The sequence below is a fragment of the Ailuropoda melanoleuca genome, chromosome 6, assembly GCF_002007445.2.
Source record: "Ailuropoda melanoleuca isolate Jingjing chromosome 6, ASM200744v2, whole genome shotgun sequence".
Taxonomy (NCBI): domain Eukaryota; kingdom Metazoa; phylum Chordata; class Mammalia; order Carnivora; family Ursidae; genus Ailuropoda; species Ailuropoda melanoleuca.
This window is the reverse complement of record NC_048223.1, coordinates 102,366,418-102,387,064: the sequence shown is the minus strand read 5'-3', so window position 1 is coordinate 102,387,064 and position 20,647 is coordinate 102,366,418. Positions and strand designations below refer to the sequence as shown.

The 20,647-nt window shown below is 57.7% G+C and overlaps 1 protein-coding gene and 1 long non-coding RNA gene across 2 annotated transcripts; one reads left to right on the top strand and one right to left on the bottom strand.

The window, feature by feature from the left end:
• The first annotated feature begins 1,647 nt into the window (after positions 1-1,647).
• PDZD7 (PDZ domain containing 7) lies at positions 1,648-20,438 on the top strand. The gene is given in 16 exon segments (XM_011235932.3): positions 1,648-2,090; positions 6,891-7,031; positions 7,344-7,518; positions 8,045-8,221; positions 8,448-8,595; positions 9,847-9,907; positions 10,327-10,734; positions 11,240-11,434; positions 13,000-13,050; positions 13,632-13,807; positions 16,830-16,921; positions 17,042-17,133; positions 17,289-17,360; positions 17,863-18,450; positions 18,736-18,836; positions 19,239-20,438. Coding segments are annotated over 16 exon segments (3,102 nt in total). The 5' UTR covers positions 1,648-1,867; the 3' UTR covers positions 19,641-20,438.
• Positions 8,207-17,221, bottom strand: LOC117802734. Its single transcript, XR_004626238.1, has 3 exons — positions 17,064-17,221; positions 15,311-15,441; positions 8,207-8,559 (listed from the first exon to the last, which is right to left on the bottom strand). It is a non-coding gene; the product is annotated as an uncharacterized LOC117802734 (long non-coding RNA).
• Positions 20,439-20,647: the final 209 nt, after the last annotated feature.

The following is a 20,647-nucleotide window of genomic DNA, read 5'->3' as shown; positions in this document are numbered from 1 at the left end:
CTCCTTACTCGCCTCTTGTAACCCCTAGCTCCACTGGGGGGTCCCGTTTCCTTCTGCCCCCAATCCTTACACCTGCAGCACAGACTTTAGCCCTAGTCCCTGCCCTGGGATGTGTAGGGGCAAAAGCTTCAAAGTACCTCCGTCTGCATCAAGCAAGTGGATCAGAAAGATTCTCCCTCCCCCTAGTGTCCTGGAACCAGCGGCTCCACCCTGTGCCCTTTCCAGAACTGAGTGGCCAGAGAGACACTTAGTGACACAGAAGGATGCATGTGGAAGAAGGCAACACACACATACACACACCTCAAAACCCACCCAATCACCTTAGAGAGCACGCCTGCTGCGCACCCAGGCGCCAGCCCACGCTCCTGCCCACCGCATGCTTACGCCCCCTCTGCCCAGGTGACATTCCCTCACTGAGGCCTCAGAGGTGACGCTGAGGGGTGGCAATTCCAAGAACCCTAGTATCTGTCTTGGCCTGGAGAAGACGCGGTTCTGGGCTCCCCGGCGCTGAACCTGGAGCGGGAGGGGACGAGGTGTGACCCAAACCCTAAGTTCGTGGAGCGGGATGGGGCATCAGAACTCGAACTGCAGCGGGCAGAACCCAGAGGCCTCAGCCCAGGTGACAAAAGGCAGTCCTGCGCGCCCAGGGGAGGGGACGGAGGCAGTGACTGGCGGCCCTCGCAGCCAATGGGAGCCCGCGGCTACGCAGGCCCGCCCCATTCCAGCAGCCTGGGCGGAGCGTGGGCGAAGTTCCCCAAGGCTGCGGCAAGCGCTCGCGGGTGCGGGCGGGGGAGGCCGGCGGCTGCAGCACCAGCATGCAGGTGAGGGGAGCCAAGTTCGAGAGGTGGGGGCCGAGACGACCGACCCGAGGGTGGGATGCTGCGTTCTGAGTCCCAGAGCCATTCTGGGGGACAGCCGCTCCGGGTTTTGGGCGCGCCGTTGTGGGACTCTAGCCAGCAGGTCCTCCTCCAAAGCCTGGGAGAGGTTCAGGCAACCTCTTTATTATTTTTTTTAAAAGATTTTATTTATTGATTGACAGAGGGAGAGAGGGCACAAGCAGGGAGAGCAGCAGGTAGAGGGAGAGGGAGAAGCAGGCCCCCCGCAGAGCAGGGAGCCCACGTGAGGCTCCATCCCAGGACCCTGGGATCATGACCCCTGCCGAAAGCAGACACTTAATTGACTGAGCCACCCAGGCGCCCCCAGGCAACCTCTTTAGACGGGAGAGGAGGTGGGATGGAGGGAAAAGCAGCCTGGGACCAGGGGATCTTTGGGGGTCCAGGAATCACTGGGACCCTTTGCTGCAGCTGTCCCAGGTCCTGAAGCCCTGCCCTAGAGACCCGAGACTCCTACCCACATGCACAAGATGAGGTGTGAAGTGAATTCTCCCAGCCCCAATTTCCTTCACACCATTTGAAGCCCTAGGGCCGTTGAGAATCCATCTCCACTCTACCCAGGACTGGACACTGGGGTAGATGACTTGGCTGAGAGCCGGAATGGGGAGTGAATGAGAGGCTCCCAGTGGCCTTGTATAAATGGCTCCGAGAGTCCACGATGGTGCCTGGACTGGGCCAGGGGTGGGAGAGGTGAGGGGCCTAAGGCACGGGAGGGCAGGATGCTCAAATCAAGGCAGGGGTGGAAGTTCTGGGGGGCAACTAGGGCAGCATTTACACCCTTGTCCCAATCCCTGCTCTCCATCCACAGGCCTGGAGCGCACACTCCTGAGAAGCAGCAGAGGTGGGAGGCTCCCAGTCACTGAGACCCCAGTTCCTCACAGAAGGCTCATGGAGCCCGGAGCACACGGGGCCCTTTTCGAGAGGGCTAGCAGGTTCCTTCCAGACTTGTAGGGCGCCGCCCCAGGATAGCCACGATGGCGCAGGGTTTTGCAGTGGGCTTCGACCCACTGGGCCTCAGAGACCTCAGCTCGGGCTCTCTGAGCTCCCTTTCCTCCCGCAGCCACCTGGGCAGCGACTCCGGCTCGGCAACGCGATACCTGCTGAAGAAGCAGCAGCGGCTGCTGAACGGGCCCCCCCGCGGAATCCGAGCCTCATCGCCCATGGGCCGCGTTATCCTCATCAACTCCCCCATCGAAGGTGGGGGTGGGGCCTGGCGCAGGCCTGGCGCTAAGGGTGGGGGTAAGGGCCAGCTGGGAGGAGGACCTCGAGAGATGGGAGTCTAAGGGCTGTAGGGCTTGGAGGGCCCCTGTTAAGCCATACGCTCGTCCTCATCAGCCCTTTCCTCATGTTCAGGCCAATGCTTTAGGGCTGTAGGATGGCAGAGAGGTCAGAGGTGGGAGATAGGAACATGGAGGCAAGGACAGGTATGTGTGATATGCTAGCCTCCAAGTCAGCAAGGGAGGGTATCGAATTGGCCGCTCCGTCCTATGGACTCTGCCTTTCTCCAGTCCCTTTGTGTATGTCCAGCATGTTGCGGGGAGGAGGATGGAGAAGGATATACTCCATCAACCAACCCATTGTGTGACCAGCTCTGTGCCGGGCTGTGCGGAGTAGTGCCCAGATGGGGAGACAGAATTAAAAGTTTCAGGTGCAGGGGCACCTGGCTGGCTCAGTTCAAAGAGCATGTGACTCTTGATCTCAGGTCATGAGTTCAAGCCCCACATTGGGTGTAGAGATTACTTAAAATAAGTAATTTTTTTAAAAAAAGGTTTCAGATGCAGAAGAAAACAAAGAGGTAGAGTAGCAAATGTTCCAAAGAGGGGGGAGAGGAGGAGGGTTGAGGGTCAGGAAGGGAGCCCCAGGCCTGGGCCCTGAAGGAGAAGGCTACCTGATCTTATACGGTTGCTTAATGCTGTTACATTGCACATCTGTTCTATGCCAGCCCTGGTTAGGTCCTGCAGGGGGCTTGGAGAAAAATGAGGGTTAATCTTCACCTTCCAGAAATTTACGTGTACTAGGGCTTAGAGACAGAGCAATGAGAGCAGCTGGTGCTGGGATAGAAGTATCCCAGACAAGGTTGGAAGTGGAAACCAAGAGCACAAGGCGGGGGTGGGGGGGAGGTTGCAATTAGGAGACAGGCTGGCTGCAGTGACAGATGTGAGGCGACAAAGAGCCAGTGAGCAAGGCAGGCACTCAAGGTGGGAGGGGGGTTTGGGCGCCCCCTGGGGCTGGGCTTTATGTGGGCCAGATTCGATAAATATCTCCAGCTCCCCTTCTGTTTCTCAGCCAGCAGAACTCTCCTGGCTGGATCCCAGAGTGGACTTTAGAGACCCTGCCCCTCCCCTTCGACCCAGCTGGACATCTCTGCCCCCCTACCCCGGTGGCTGGGCTGCTCAGGGGGCAGGCTTTCCTGCACCAGTGGCCCAGCATATGCTCACTCCCATCATCTACCGTGCTAGGTCTCCCCCCAGGTGAGCAGCAGGGCACTGCTGAGAGTCACCACTGTCATTTGGGTCATGGAGCAGAAGTCCTCAGAGGAGCTAGGAGACGCAGTAGGGGGCAGGGAAGGCACTGGGGCATGGCCCTTTAAGTCCATTGTATTAAAAGAACATATACGTCCCCAGCACACAGCCACACACCATGCCCCAGCTCTGAAGGACAGGACGGCTCTGTCCGCTCTCCCTCTAAAGAGCCTCTTGCAGAACAAGTTCTGGGATCGCTCTCCCCGGCTGCCTCGCCCTAGAGCCCCACTAGTACAGCCGGGGGAGCAGCATCTCCTAGCAAGGGGAGGGCCGAGGCATGGCTTCGACAGCCGGCCCCTACCCTGTCTGGTCTGGGAGCCTCTGAGCTCGGAATCTCCCCCTCTGTCTGAGCACAAACGTCTCCCCACTAGCCGCACCCAGGAACCTCTCCCCCTTGTTCCTATTTAGACATTCCAGAGGCCTAAAGTAACTGATAAGGGAGACACAGTAGAGAAGAAACTACGACCCACATCACCCCCATGACTTCCCACAGCTCCTCAAACTCTGCTGGTCCCAGAGAAAATGCATTCTCTAGTCCAAACCAGCCCTTTCTCCTCACTCTCCTTCATCCATTTATTCTTTTACTTATTCAAAAAATCCTGGGCAGATATCAAGTGCTGTGTGACGTACTGGGGATACGTTGGCAGAAAAGGATTACAAAATCCCTACCACGACTGAACTTACAATCTAGTAAAAGGAGATAGACAACAAATAATATGTGAGTAAGCCAATAATGAGAAAGGATGGTAAGAATCTTGGAGGTACTAATTTGGATGGTACGATAGAGTTGTGGTTCGCAAACGTTGGAATACATCAGAATTGCCTGGGAGGCTCGTGAAAAGACGAGTCGCTGGGTCCCACACCCAGAGCCTCTAATTCAATGCATCTGCAGCGAAACCCAAGCATACACGTTTTTTTTACATACTTTTTAAAAAGATTTTATTTTTAACTAATCTCTACACCCAATGTGGGGCTCAAACTCACAACCCTGAAATCGAGTCACATGCTCTACCGACTGAGCCAGCCAGGTACCCCGGGTACCCCAAGCCAGGTACTTTTATTTATTTGAGAGAGAGAATGGGCAGGGGGGAGCAGAGGGAGAGGGACAAGCAGACTCCACGCTCAGCTCAGAGCCCGATGCAGGGCTTAATCCCAGGATCCCAAGATCATGACCCGAGCCGAAATCAAGAGTCAGATGCTTAACCAACTGAGCCACCCAGGCGCCCCAAGAATGCACATTTTTAATAAGTTCCTGAGTGCTGCTGCACTGGTGGTCTGGGGGGAACACTTTGAGAACCCCTCTAATAGAGGCCATTTGGGAGGAAGGGAAGGGACTTCCGGTAGGGTATTCCAGGAAGGCTTCTCAGAGAAAGTGGTGTCTGAGCCAGGAGGGGCTGCACATTGACAGCTGGCTTTATGAAGGTCTGGACAAGAGTATCACAGATTGAGGAACACTGACATGATTAGCCTGTGTGAGAACAACAGAGAGGTCAGTGTGACCAAAGCTCAGTGAGGCTGGGATGGTGGCCAGAGGTGAAGGGAGAGAGGTGGGCAGAGGAAAGCCCACGGAGGGCCCTACTGGGCATGGAGGACTGTGGAGTTCCTTGTAGAAGCAGGAGAAGGCATTTAAGTTTTTAATAAGCAGGCACGATCTACTGTAAATGCTGACTCTGGCCACTGTGTAGAGACAGGCCTAAAGGGGGCGAGAATGGAAGTGGAGGGACAGTGAGGAGGCTGTGAGCTCCTGGAGGGGGAGGTTGGTGGCCTGGGGTAGGGCAGTGGAAGTAGAGAAGTTTCCATCCGCAGAGGTCCCAAGCTCCTATGCTCAAAACCCCAGATTGGCATCCCCCTGGCCCAGCACCCTAGGAAGGCCCCAGGGAGGGACTGAGAAGAAAGAGGGTTGGGGGACAGGAAAGCAACAGACTCCTCGGCTGTGTTGAGATGTGTGCAGACAATCAGCCAGGAAGCCTCAGCACATCCCGCATCTCTGAATTGCAGCTCCCCTACCCACAGGCTGCCCTTGGGGATTTCTTCCTGAGCTGCTCTCGTCATGCACTTTAACCCGATTTCTCTTAGACCAAGCAGAAGTGTGTGTGTGTGTGAGAGTGAGAGAGAGAGAGACAGAGAGAGAGAGAGAGAGAGAGAGAGAGAGAGATTTCTCCCTCTCAAATACCTCTAGAATAAGACTTGGCCAAGAAGAAATCTCACCTCACCTGGGACCCAGCTTCCCTCTCCAGTCTTCTTTTTTTTTTTTTTTAAAGATTTTATTTATTTATTTGACAGAGATAGAGACAGCCAGCGAGAGAGGGAACAACAAGCAGGGGGAGTGGGAGAGGAAGAAGCAGGCTCCCAGCAGAGGAGCCTGATGTGGGGCTTGATCCCAGAACTCCGGGATCACGCCCTGAGCCCGAAGGCAGATGCCCAACCGCTGTGCCACCCAGGCGCTCCCCCCTCCAGTCTTAACTTTTCTAACCAAAGGCCTTCTCAAGGACCCACCTCAGAGCCTTTGCTCGCTCCATCCCCTTCCTCATCAGTGCCCTCCCGGTCTGCTCCGCCCATTGAAATCCCACCCATCTTGTGTTCCCAAGCACTGTCCCTGTCAGCTGCAGCTCCTGGGGACCCTGCTTCGCTGACTCTCCCCACCGCACTGATGGAGAGGACCTCTCTGGGCTCTGGGCATGTATTACGGCAGAGTGGTGTTTTGGGTTTCTCTCCTCATATAGTCAAGTAGTTCCTAGAGCCCTTACCTCCAGATCACAGGGTCTAAGAGATAGAAGGGGCCTCAGAGATCCTTCCACAACATCCCAGACAGGGATTTATCAAGTGGCAGCTTGCATGCCTCCAAAGATGGGGAACTCACTATTTTTCCTGGAAAACTCATTCCATTGTCTGACAGCTGAAGGTTTTAGAAAAATTTTCCTTACTAAATTGGCCTCCATCTAACTCCACTATGTGGGCTTGGTTCTGCACTCTGGGTTACACAGACAAAAACATCTAAAGCCTTTCACAGAATAGCTCTTCGACTATTTGAAGATAGAGCTAGCATTCTCATTTCTGCTCAAGCTGAAGAGCCCAAACTTGCTCAACTCTACCCCATAGAATGGAATCCTGAACCTCTTGTCTATCCGTCTGACCCTCAGAGTGGCAGGGTTTTTAGGAATTTGTCCTATCCCAGGCCTTTGGGCATGAGAAGCTTAGTAAGCATTAGAAACACACACATACACACACCTGTATAATAAGGGAAGGAGAGCAGTATCTTCTAATACGGAGTCCTGTCCTGCGTGTTCCCTTTCTCCCTGACCCGTACCCTCAAAATCACCAACAGGGAACCCAGAAACTGGCTGCCCTTAGGCTTAGGGCCTTAGGTATCTGTGCCTAGCAACCCAGCCCAAACTGGGAAACCCAGGGACCCTGTGTGCCCAGAATGGACATGGGAATCATGCCTGTGTCCCTCCCCACCACCACCACCACACAGCCAACAGTGACGAGAGTGACATCATCCATGCTGTCCGGGTGGAGAAGAGTCCAGCAGGCAGACTGGGTTTCAGTGTGCGGGGCGGCTCTGAGCATGGCCTGGGCATCTTCGTCAGCAAGGTGGAGGAGGGGAGCAGTGCAGGTGAGCAGGGCCCCCAAGAGTGAGGTGCTGGCTTAGGGTATAAGCCCCCACCTCAATGGGGTTCTGGAGTCTGATTATCAGGGATGGCAGGAAAGGGTCCTCAGCTCTGGAGGGCCTGATCCAATGGGGAGATGGGGCTGGGCGTGGGAGTGGGCTAATGGACAGGTCCCTAGTCTAATAAGGAATACCCAGACCTCAGCTGGGGATCCCCAATCTCATGGAAGTTTTACCCCAGGGAGCCTGTGTGGTGGGAAAGGCTTAGCTTCGCCCTGGCCCACGGGGCCCATGCCAGCCCCCCCCACCCCCGTGCAGAGCGGGCTGGCCTGTGCGTGGGCGACAAGATCACGGAGGTGAATGGGCTGAGCCTGGAGAGCACCACTATGGGCAGCGCCGTGAAAGTGCTGACGGGCAGCAGCCGCCTGCACATGATGGTGAGACGCATGGGCCGAGTGCCGGGCATCAAATTCTCCAAGGAGAAGACCACATGGTGAGAATGCGGGGTCCCAGCCCTGCCCTTGCCCCCCCATCCACGCCCCCAATCCATGGCAGGAGAGGCTGAGGGCATGGGGTTCTGCGTGGGACTCGGTTACGTAGGGCTTCTGCTCTTTCCATCCCCCCGGCGCTGGAAACACAGTGATCTTAAGGCCTGACATTGACACGAGACAAGGCCGTGTCTCTCCCCCAGCTCTCCTCCCAACTCTCCCCCAGATACTAGCGGTCCCGCCCCCGACGTCGCTGCTCTGGGAGCCTGGGCATAGCGACAGCACCTCAGCGTTGGGCACCTCGGCGTTCTTGCGGGGATTCGAAATGGGTCCTGGCACAATGGAGCCGCTCCATAAAAAGAGGAGATTGGGGTGGTGTCCCAGGTTTGAGGAAGTCTACATCCCACTGAAGGTCTCAGGACTGGGGAGTCCCCGAAGGCAACCTCCCCTTACCTGTGCAGTTGTCGGGGATGCTGGGAGGAGGGGGACCAGGGGTGGGGGCAGATTGACGGCCCATCGCTGCTGTCCCAGGGTGGATGTGGTGAATCGGCGGCTGGTGGTGGAGAAGTGCAGCTCGACGCCATCTGACAGTGGCTCGGAGGACAGTGTGCGGCGTATTGTCCATCTGTACACCACGTCGGACGACTTCTGTCTGGGCTTCAACATCCGCGGGGGCAAGGAGTTTGGCCTGGGCATCTACGTGTCCAAGTGAGGGCTGGGGCAGGCGTGCAATGGGGACCGGCTGGCAAGCGAGGCTCAGCCAGCTACGTGTCCAAAGGAGGGCCTGGGTCAGGGGTCTGGAGAAGGCTGGGGGGCTCTGGGAGGAGGGTCAAGGAGTTTGGCTGGGGCATCCCCATATCCAAGTGAAGAGTCTGGTCTCGGGTGAGGGAGGGTAGGCCAGGTGACCTCTCAGACTGCCTCTTGTCTGACCCAGAGTGGATCATGGTGGGCTGGCCGAGGAGAACGGCATCAAGGTGGGGGACCAGGTCCTGGCGGCCAACGGTGTCAGGTTCGACGACATCAGCCACAGCCAGGCCGTGGAGGTGCTGAAGGGCCAAACGCACATCATGTTGACTATCAAGGTGGGCAGGACTGTGGGTGTCAGGGAGAGGCCAGACTATAGGAAGGACTTCCCAGACCTCTCTAGTACTTAATGCCCCTTGCCCTTCAACTTACGACTTTTCCACAGCCATTTGAGAGGGCAGGGCCTGTGCTCATCCCTATTTCATAGAAGAAGAAACAGGTTCAGAGAGGCACACTCAGGTCATTCACTCAGCCGGCCAGTAGCAGGGCCTGCTTCCAGTCCTGCTCCCCAGACAGCTAGGGCAGCGCCCCTTCAGATGAGTGGTCGAGGTCCCGGGTTGAAAGGAGAAAATGCCCCGCCCAGAGGGTCAGCCGGTAGCTGTGGCTCTGGGTAGGACCTGGGCACAGGGCAAGGACGGCTGGGCTGAGGCCGGAGTTGGGATTTCCGGGGAGGCACCTGTATTCATGATTCACGTGGGCCTCACACCGGCCTGAAGATCAGGTCCTTGTCACTCTGGCTGTGGAGGAGGCCGTGGCTTGCTCTCCGCTAGTACCCACTCCCGGCCCCTGCTTCGCTCCCTTCCCTTCCCAAGCCTTCACCCAGCTCGCCCTTCAGGGCCTCCTCCGCCATTCCCCCACTTCTGCCACCTGGATTTCCCATCCCACAATCCCCCCATGACGTTCCTCCCTTTCCTTCCTCTCACATGATCCCAGACACTCCTCCTCTCTCCCACTCCCCCCCTCGTTTATTCATTCAACATTTTTTGAGTATGACATACATGATGGCGCCTATGCCAGTGCCGGGGCTACGACGGTGAACAAGACAGATGAGGTCTCTGCTACGGGGAGCGGGAGGGGGAACAGACAAACAGGGTGCGTGCTGACTGACAAACGCTGTAAGGAAATTACAGAGAGACGGGAGGGGTAATTCAGGGAGGCCCTTTCAGCTGGGGGTGGGGGTCAGGGCAGGTCTCTCTGGGGAGGTGACACCTGAAGAGGGAGAAGGAACGAGCCCGAAGATGAGCGAGCCCGAAGATGAGCGGGAGGAAGAGAATCCAGACAGAAGGAGCAGCAAGTGCAAGGCCCTGAGGTTTAGAGGAATTTGGCGTCTTCAGACAGAGAGCTGCCCATTCTTCTCGAGCCGAGCGCGATGAACGTGGAGGAGAGAGACGGGGTTGAAAAGTTTACTCCTGTCCCACCCCCCGCCTTCTCACTCACTCTCCCTCCTCACCCCCCTTCTCACTCACTCTCAACCACCCCCTTCCCACCTGCTCCCCCATGCCCTCCTGCAACCACCACGCTCTTCCCAGGAGACTGGCCGGTACCCCGCCTACAAAGAGATGGTTTCCGAGTACTGTTGGCTGGACCGATGTAAGTGGCTCAGGCCCCTGGGTCAGAGGGAAAGGGCTGAGGCCGGAGGGTGGGCCGGAGTCTCTGAGGAATAGTTGGGCAGGAGGAGCAACACCTGCTTGCGACATTCCCACCCAGACACCCCTCTGAGAAGTTGCAGGTTCAGTTCCGGGCTGCCCTTGGCTCTGGAGCCCCGGCAGTGGCAGGGGGGGGCGGGGGGGGCAGGGAGGTGAATGGAGGGACATGACTTGCCTAAGGTCTCTCAACAAGTCAGTGGCAGGACTGCTGAGCAGCCGATCCCCCAGAGCCCCGTGCTTCCAGCCTTGGCTGCTACCCAGCACTCACCCAGCCCCACGCCCAAGGTGGTCCGCGACCCTGGCAGGGCTCTGAAGCAACCCGGCCTTCCCCTGAGATGCCCCTGCCTTCCCCACTGCCTGCAGTGAGCAACGGGGTGCTGCAGCAGCTGTCCCCAGCCTCTGAGAGCAGCTCCAGCGTCTCCTCCTATGCCTCCAGCGCCCCCTGCAGCTCGGCTGAGGGCTCGGGCTCCCTGCCCTCTGACTGCATGGATGTCTGCCTGGGGCCTGATGAGCCGGGCAGTGGGGGCCCAGGCTGGGGGCGGGCGGACACAGCCATGCAGACGGAGCCTGACGTGGGGGGCCGCGTGGAGACCTGGTGCAGTGTGAGGCCCACCGTCATCCTCAGGGACACAGCCATCCGCTCGGATGGCCCCCGGCCTGCCCGCCGCCTGGACCCAGCGCTCTCGGAGTCCCCTAAGACGGCTCTGCTGTTGGCCCTGAGCCGACCCCGGCCCCCCATCACGAGGTCGCAGAGCCACCTGACCTTGTGGGGTACGTAGGGTAGGGGCGGCTGATGTTCTCTCCGAAGCTCCCATTCCAACACCTGCCTCATGCCCAGTCCTGGGCCCCAAACCGCCCTTGGCCCTAGGCCTTGACTCAGCCTCAATTCCAGCCCCAGAATGCACTCAGATGCTGCGCTGGGCCCCATTTTAAACTGGCCCTGGGCCCCTAACCCACCCTCAGATCCAGTCCCAGCTCCTGTCCACTTTGGGCCCCAAACCCGCCCTAATCCATCCCCACCCCTTCGACACACACAGACACCAACGCTTAACCCCGGCCCTCAGGGAGAGTCCTCACAGAGCTAGAACTGTGGGTGGGGGAGAAGTGGAAAGTCGGAGGAGGAAGCCCACCTATCTCCATCCCCATCTCCCCACAAAGCTGGAGGTCCTGTCTGCCCCCTACTGTCCCTCCTCTTTGGCTCTCTTCACACCCCTGCCCCTTGGCCTCCCCTTCTGCCCACCACGCCAGCCCCCCGGGTGCCCCCTCATGTCTGCAGAGGAGAAGAAGCAGCGGAAGAAGAAGTTGGGGTCCTCTGGGGAAAAGGGAGCACTGCAGCGCTCCAAGACGCTGATGAACCTCTTCTTCAAGGGAGGGCGGCAGGGGCGGCTGGCAGGGGACGGGCACAGAGAGGCCTGGACGCTGGACGGAGGGAGCCCGGCCAAGCCCCGCCCTCGCCTAGACCTGGAGAAAGGTAAGCACTAGGTGGATGAGGCAGGGAGGAAGGGGGTACAGGCCCCTTTGGCATCTGGCAGCTCTGGGTTTAAATCCCACACTGCCGTTTACTAGCTGGGAGTAACCGCTCGCCCCCGTACGCCTGTTTCCTCATGAGTCAAGTGAGAGAAATAATACCTGTTTCTTTAGGGATGGTGAGGAATAAGGGAATGGAGGGATGTAAATCACTTAAGGACATTGGCATACAGAAGGTACTCAGAAAATGTAGTGCCCCTTGTTAAAGTGTCACATCTCCCCACTTCACAGAAAGGAAGCTGATAGAGCCGCAGCCTAGCAAGGAAGTCAGAGGGTTTGGGCCAGATCTCTGTGCTGTTGGTGCTGGAGTGGGCAGGGCGGGCATTACTCTCCTGGCATATCTGGCTCCACCTCCCCTGGCCAGAGCTCCACAGGCCCTACCCAGTTCTAGAACCATCCCGAACAAGGCCATTTCTAGATCAAGGCCCGAGCAGAATGGCCTGGGCAGGCTTTACTTATGTCAGGGGCTTCCTACGGACCCTCACAGACACCTCTCGTCTCTCAGGTGAGGCTCCGAGACTGGACCAAGCGTGGATGGTTAAGACTCTCGGGGTTGCATGTGACAGAAACCCAACTCAAATTAGGTTTAAAATGCACTCCTTGGCGCAGCTGCTGATTTAAGTGGGGCTAAAGGTTTAAACAACCTCATCGGACATCTGCCCCCTTCATCTTTGGTCCCACTTTCCCCTGGGTTGGCTTCATTTTCATGCAGGTTTTGCCCACTCAGAGGGAAGATGGCCACTGTCTCTTAGCAACCCAGGGACAGGAGAGCTTCTTAAAGAGTGGCTGCTGAAGTTCCAGGCTCTCACGGGCCTGGTGGGATCCTGCGCCCCGCAGCTGGCCATGCCGGGGCAGGGCCGATGGTGCTCTCAGGGGCCAGCCTGGGTCACGTGCCCACCCTGGGGCACATGCACTGAGAATGGAGATCCCCAGGTGAAATTGGGGTCCTGTCTGCAGAGGGAAAGTGGATGTTGGGTGGGCGACAGACGACCAGAGGATGAGAAGCTGACCCTGCCCCTTCTGGGGGGCTGAGGTGAGAGTCCTGTGGAAGAGACAATCTCTTCAGACCAGCCCAGGCCCCTCCACTTCCTCAGCCCACCTCTTTCTCCACAGCCGCCGGGGCCCTGCTCTCACCTGATGCCCTTCCTATCCTTCTGGTCACTCCTTCTCCTCCAAAGGTTCCTCTTTGTTTCTCTGTCCCCTGAAGGTAGGTGCCCCCCCAAGCTTTGTTCTTGGGGTTCTTCCCTCCATATATTTGCTTCTAAATGAATCTCGACAAGCAGAACTCAGACTGCACCCTCTCTCGATCCAAAACCTTCACTGATTCCCCGCCGCCTATGAATGAAGTCCCTGGTTGAGCATGGCCCTCAAGACCTTCACGGCCTTGCATTCCACCTCCTTCCCGCCTGAGCTCTTCATTCCAGCCATGATCCAGCCCTCCCTGAGCCCTACAAGCCCCGTGTTCAGACTGGGAGTCCGGGCCCTCAGCTGAGCCTTTCTTCTTCATAGCAGGGGCAGTGGGGCCTGTGCAGAAGTTTGTCACCTGGAGACTGAGACGCGGTAATTCACGCATCCCTTCACCAAGGCCTGGTTGACAGCAGAGCTGCAGATGGGGTGCATGTTGGGGGCAGCTAAGGGGCTTTGGGCTAAACTCAGTGGGGGTCATGCATGGGGGGATTGGGTGCATACTGGGGGCAGCTAAATAATGGGACTAAGCCAACCAGGAAAGACAGGGCTACAGACCGATGTTGGGGTGCATTTTTGAGGACTGGGTACTTTATGGGACTTACAAAGACAGATTTGGGGAGGTGAGGGAGCCTGTGCCAGAACTTCATTGAGTCCTATGACAGTGAATGTTCAGGGGGCCCAGGGGTCACTAGGCTAGGACACCGTTAAGGAACAGACTAGTATACTGGTCTGTGTTGGGAGCCAAAGGGTCTGGATTGGAGCTCCCTTGTTGAGCAGATTGCTATGGGGGACCATGGTGGGGAGACTCTGGACGAGGCTGGGATCCTGTCAGCGGCACCTAGGCCTCTCAGCTGACCTGTTCTGGGGTCTGACCCCCATTGAGAGAAGTCCCTGCCTCCTCCCCTCATGGCTCCTGGCTCCTTCATCATATGCCTTTGCCCCCTTCCCTGCAGAGCGGGAGAGGGGCCGGGCCCTGCTTTCTGCCAGGTCCAGGAGCCCCTCCAGCCAGCTGCCCAGCGTGGACGAGCAGGTGCAAGCCTGGGAGAGCCGGCGGCCCCTTATTCAGGACCTCGCCCGGCAGCTGCTGACAGACGATGAGGTGCTGGCAGTCACCCGCCACTGCTCCCGGGTGAGGTTCCAGCCTGCCCCCAACTCCAGCACATGGTCACCCAGTCATCCAGCCCCTCATTCATTCAGGCCACCGTCTCTGGTCAGTATCTGGGTTTGATGCCGTGAGGCCAGCCGTTGGTAAAAGCAGAAGTCACTCCTGTTCCTGTCATACACATACGCACACACGTGCACACGCACACACTGAGCTCACAGACAGGAAGGGGAGATACAATAACTAGAACCTAAACACCCATAGGGACAAATCATGTGAAGTGCTGTGAAAGAAAAGAACATGAGAAAATAACTCAAGAGATATGAATTAGGTGGCGTGGTCTAGGAGGGCCTCCTGGAGGAGGTGATGTTTCGGCTAAGATGAGAAGGAGCTGGACAGGTGATGAGTGGGGGCACGTGAGTCTCTGTGGTCACTGCCTTCGCTCTCCTCTAAGCCCCAGCCTTCTCCCCTGACCCCCTGCCTCCTTTTGCACCTGGCTCAGCCCAGAGGCCCGGCCTCACGCCAGGCCCCGTCCCCTGTTACCCAAGTAATCCTTTTCGCCCCCCACACACCCCAAGCCTCCCCCAGCATCTGCTCTGTTGTTCTGTTTCCTTTTACATCAGACAGGGCTCCGGGGTGGGGTTGCAGGTTAGCTATGAGGGAGTCCTTGTGGCCTGGATGTTGGGGAGGCTGTGGGAGGCACAGGTTATCCCCTCCAGGGGGAGCAGAAGGCCCTCTGCTCTCCTGCCTCAAAGACCCCGGATTTCCTGTGCTGGGGTCCCCATGAGAGGCCCGCATCAGCGTACACGTGCAAGGACAAGCTGAGAGGCTCCAGGAAGTCGTTTGTGATCCGCCCCCCCGCCCTCAGCCTGGTCGGGGGGGGGCTGTGCTGTTTTCTGTGTGATGCGTACATTTGTGTGTCTGTGGGGTTCTTAGGTTTGTGTCAACTGTGTGATCGATCTGTGTGCGAGTGTGTGTGTGTCCAGATGAGGCACCTGGAGACCGAGGCACATGCATTCCTTTACCAAGGCCTGGTTGACAGCAGAGCTGCAGATGGGGTGCGTGTTGGAGGGCAGCTAAGGGCCTTTGGGCTAAATTCTGTGTCATCATGCTCAACTCTGAGTGCGAAGAGGGGTCCCGAGCCCCAGTCTCCGTGAGCTTGTAATTCTGGGCTCTGGCCATTAGGTGGCGTGCCGTGTCCGTTTCTTGGGTCAGCTCCTTTTCCATCGTCCCTCTGTTCCTCCTGCCCTGTCCAAGCCAGGACCACCTCTCACTGCACCCCCACAGTACCTGCCTACCACCCAAACCTGACCCACAGCTCACCCACGCCAGGAGATCAGAACCTCTGAGGTGGAGCTCTGGCCGGAATGATTAGTAAATCTCCCCTAGTGACTCAGAAGTGTGGCCTCAAACCCCAAGCCTCCCTTCCCTCTCCTCTTCTGAGCCATCTCTCCACGGCCACCAGACCAGGCTTTATAAACCCTGTCTGGGATCACTTTACACTCCCCAAGCCCCCTTGCAATCTCTTACCTTTGGCAGAACAGAGTATAAGTTTCTTATGCTCACATTCAAGGCCTTCTCTGCTTTGACTCCCCAGCCACTAATCTCAGCTTTCCCGTGGTCGCCACATCACCACATGGTCATCTTCTGCGGGTCACTGCCTAGGATTATACAGGTGATGAACCACACAACTCTTGTACCCCACGGTCAAGATGAACTTCTGTCTACCCATTATCCCACCCCACCCTTGGAGCACTTCCCTCCCAATATTCATGCTGTTCCCTGCATTTATCCTTAACAGTACATGTAAATGAAATGGACACACCTACAGGGGTCAATGTCACTGCCTCTAAGAAGCCAATTCTGATCTTCACACGCTCCTCTGAGGTTCCCGCTGCCCCATTGCCAGGGGTTTGTCATTCCCTGGGACACATGGCTCGCTCTGCCCCTAGTTTCCCATTAGACTGACTTCTGAAGGATCTGGAACAGGGTCTTCGGCATTGTGCCCCCACCGCCCCGTACAGGGCGTGGCACTTAGTAGGTGCTGAATGCAGATTTGGGGACTTGAAACGTGTACATAAGTGACTGATTCTGTGCAATTATATCTCTCTCTCCAGACAAAAGGGGGTGTATTTTGGACACGTGTATGTGTGAGTCCCTGTAACTGTGTGTGCGGTTTAGGGCCACATGGTTTATGTTTGATTTCCCGATATTTATGAATGTCTCACTCTGACCACCAGGGCTTGCTGTGTCTGTGTCTAGTGCTGTCCAAGATGCTGCGTGTGTGTGTGTGTGTGTCCCTGAATCACTACGTGTCTCTCTTTCACCACCAGGGGGCGGTGTGCTATCCAAATAGGGTGGCTCCCAGTGTGCAGTTTACCAGTGTGCCTGCGTTGGTGGGGTGTGGCTGGTGGCATCCGGGCAGTGCCAGGCAGAAGGGCCTCCGCCCCCCTGGGGACTGACTAGAGAGGCTTTCTGTCGAGCTAGCCCTTCCCCAAGGTCCCCATTCCAACGCTGAACAAAGCCTAATTGGTAGGTCTCTGTGCAGACATATGCTGGGTTAGCCAGGCCCACAGCCTAGTGTTTGGCTCCAATTCCTTCCTTCTGCCTGGGAGCTGGGGGCGGGGAGGAGAGTCCGCTCCCTGCACATCCTTTTCCGGCACCAGAGCAGGCAAGAGCCAGACTTCTCAGCTTCCAATCCCCCTTCACACTTCCTTATCTGTGTGGCCTTGGGCAGAGTCCTTCTCTCTGAGCCTCAGTTTCCTCATATGTAAAATGAGAATAATTCATGTCTCTCAGGGTTGCTAAATGAGAGACCATATGTAGAAGGCTTACAGAAGTGCCCGTTGCAAAGCTGTTGCTGCTATTAGAGGTCTGACTACGAATGCAAGCTTCCCCCTGGTCACCAGCATCGACCCGTCCCAGGGACAGCCTGGGGATGGGGAGAAGCTTTCCTAAATGTGGGGAACCCCACATGCCCAAGCAGCACCCCTCCACCCCCAGTTCAGGACATCCTCGCTGCTGTGTGACCCGGGGCCTCTCTCTGCAGTACGTGCACGAGGGCGGTGTGGAGGGCCTCGTGAGGCCCCTGCTGGCCATTCTGGACAGGCCGGCCAAGCTGCTGCTCCTCAGGGACATCAGGTGGGGAGGGGGCTTGGGGAGGGCTGGGGGGCAGAAAGGGGACCTCTGAGAACTCCCCCTACTGTCACCCCAGAACTGTGCCCCTGCCCACACCCTGTCTCTCTGCCCCCCTCCCCCCAGGAGCGTGGTGGCCCCCACTGACCTCGGCCGCTTTGACAGCATGGTGATGCCTGTGGAGCTGGAGGCTTTCGAGGCTCTTCAGAGCCGGGCAGGTCAGGTGCTGGGGGCAGGACGTGTAGATCCTGAGCCCCAGGTGGGGATGGGAATGGGGTCTCCCAGGGGAGAGGGGGCCGAGATGGCCTTCAGCTGTGTCCATTAGTGAGCCCGGCGGGAGCCCCGCCTCTGACGCAACCTCCTCTCCCAGCAGCGCGGCCTCCTGCCTTGCGACCCGCCCGGCAGGACACACCGCCCAAGCGTCACCTCATCACGCCTGTGCCTGGTCAGTCAGAGTCCCGGAGCCTGGGGAGGGGGCACACCCCTGGGGTACTGGGGAAGGGAGAACCGGCCTTCCGTCCCCGCCCCCACATAGGGTTTAATGGCTTCAGAAGGCCGTTTGGTTCCCTGAAGGAGATCCCTTGTCCACCAGAGCCACGTTTATCACATCCGCTCACCACCTGTGCTATGATTTACTTAATAATTGGTTTTAAACCCACTCACTTTTTAAATCCAGTCTCATTCTATGCAATAATCCCCGAGAAATTACCAGTTTGGTGTGCGAGTCATATTTTTTCTAAGACACATATCGCAATAGAAAGCTTTAAAGTCCTCTGTTCTGCCAGACCCCAGGCGGAGTCCCTCACTGAGGGAACACCACCAGACGGCCTGCGCAAACCCAGGCCTGTGTCTCATGGGCCCTACGCCAGCAAAGGCAAGGACTGGAGCCTGGCAAGCTGGTCTGGGCTGGTGAGGGGGGGCAGCCTGACCTTGGCCCTCTTCCCCAGACAGTCGTGGAGGTTTCTACCTGCTGCCTGCGAACGGCTTCTCAGAGGAGGAAGATGATGGGGAACTGAGGGAGCAGCTGGGGGGCCTCCAGATCTCCCTGGGTGTCTCTGCTCCCCACCACCCTCATAAGGAGATCCCCCCTCTCCAAGACGTGCCGGTAGATGCCTTCGCCCCACACCCAAGCACCTGCACTCCCCCTCCCCAGCCACCCCCGGTCACTCCCCGGCCCCCACGGCCTAACTGGCTGCTGACAGAACCCCTGACCCCAGAGGACCCTCGGCAGAGCCAGAGCCAGGGCCCTGCCCAGAGCCGTAGCCGCAGCCGGGGCCGAGGCAAGTCCCCGGGACGCAGGCGCTCCCCGTCCCCAGCACCTATCCCCACCCCAAGCGCGGCCAGCGGGCGCTACCACAAGCCTCGGAAGGCCAGGCCCCCTCTGCCACGACCCGTGGATGAGCAGGCAGCCAAGGCGGGGGGCCATGGAGGCCCCTCTGAGAACGGAACAGGCGGGACAGCCAAGGAGGCAGCTGAGAAGGCCCCTGGCGGGGAGCTGAGGACAGTCACGCTGTCCAAGATGAAGCAATCCTTGGGTGAGTCCAGGTGGGACTGGGCCTGGCAGGTGGGGCTCTTGGGTTTGGGTGAGGTTCCTGGGCTTGGTTTTGGGGTACAACTAGGGGGTCTGGGCTTAGGAAAAGATTTAGATATGGGGGTATATTTGGGAGGTTCTAGTTTGGGAGGGTGGGAACTAGAGGATTTTTGGAGTCAAGGACCGAGCAGTAACAAAGTCTGGGTGTTTGGGAGAAGTTGGGGCCTGGTGTTGGGGTCCTGGGTTGAGGCGTGTGGCTACATATTCATCAGTGCTTCTCTCGCACTAGGCATCAGCATTTCTGGGGGCATTGAGTCCAAGGTGCAGCCCATGGTGAAGATAGAAAAGATCTTCCCTGGGGGGGCTGCCTTCCTCAGTGGGGCCCTGCAGGTGAGTGAAGAGTCCCAGGCCCACTCCCGAGGTCCAGAGCGGAATTCTGGCGGGGTTGGGGCAGGACCTGCTCATCTTCCAGCCAGACAGGTTTAGACCAGGTCATGGGAGGAGGCTTGGGTGCAGGGGTCAGGCCTGCAAGATGAACAAGCCTAGGGAGAAATCTGTCCCCTCATGCCAGCCTGGGCCTGAGGGTGGCCCATCCTGTTCCACCCCTAGCCCCAAGGGACAAAGGGCCATTGTCTGTGCCTCACCCTGCCCCCCACAGCTCCAGGCACAAAAGTCCCATTGTCCATCCCCTCCACCCAGATGGGGAGGAGTGTCCTAGCTGGTGGAGGTGAGAGGTTGGGTAGTGGGATGACCTGAGAAGGGAGGGCTGTGCTATTCCCACCCCCATCCCAGGCTGGCTTCGAGCTTGTAGCAGTGGATGGAGAGAGCCTGGAGCAGGTGACCCACCAGCGAGCAGTAGACACCATCCGCCGAGCTTATCGAAACAAGGCTCGGGAGCCCATGGAGCTTGTGGTCAGGGTCCCCAGGACCAGCCCACTACCCTTACCCCCTGACTTGTCAGCCGTCACCGATCAGCGCCTTCCTGCTGACCATTCCCCTGCCCGCTGACCCCTTGATGGTACTCATCTCATTCCCTTCCACTATCTCCAAGAACCTCCCATTAATGCTCTGTCCACCAATACCCAGATTCCTCCCACCGATGCCAGGCTCCTCCATCGGACCACCAGCCCAGTCCCTTCTCTAGCCCTCCAGACTCCTGATACTAACCCCAGACTCTCCCCACCTATGCTATGACTCTTCCCACTGACTTCAGATACTCCCTTTGACTCCCAGGGCCCTCTTGCTAGCTCCCAGACCTTGCCTACTAACCTCCTTGGGACTCAGGAACCTCCCACTCTTGCTTAACTTGCCTCCTCCCCAAGCTCCCCACTTTCTTCCCTCTCCAGCTATCACGAAGGTTCTGCCCTTTCCAGATAAACTTGGTGTCAAGGACAAGGTGCTCCTGGGTAGCCTGTGTCACCCGCTCACTGCCCCTAACCTCCCAGGACAGGGAGAGGTTGGTAGAAAGCTAAGGTCTGGAGCTTGGGACTGGTGGGCACTTTCTCATGATGACCCCTTTAGTGCCCCTGAGCACTGAGGGACATGGGTTCTTAGGGCCCTGAAGAGTCATTGCATCCATCCCCCAGCCCCAGTGTTCTGTGCGAGGGACAGGATGGAAGGCTTTTCTAGTTTCTCAAACCCTGAGAGACCATTTCATGTCATGGTTCACTTAGGACTTCACACTTTCTACTGGATTTGTCCTTCCCCCATCACCTTCCTCTCCCCAAGACCTCTATGAGGGGGTAGGGGAATAGCCAGCCAATTGGGGGGGCTGGGAGTGGGGGTCAAAGAAGTTCCCATAATCTCTACCTAGCACACTCGACTTTTTTTAAAAACAAAAAAATTTTTTAATTTTTTTCTTTGGGTTTGTACAAGAAATTTACAGTGTGGAAAAATATACAAGTGAAAACGAGGCCATAAACCCGGGTGTGGGGAGGGGCCACTTGGTCACAAACACAAATAAACAAGACAATTCTGAGTTCTTCCTTTGGTCTGACTACAGCCCCCTCACCCCAGGAGAGAGGCTGCAGGGCTGGAGCCTGGGGCTCGGACCCCAGTCCCAGCCCTGTCCCCCAACATGGGCAGGTGGGGGCAGGCACATCTGCAGCAGCCGGAGCTGTCTGGCTCTCTCTGGCTTTGGGGTAGGGGAGAGTGTGGGAGCGAGGCAGCCCCCTCCTCCTCCCACCCCCTGGCGTCTGGGA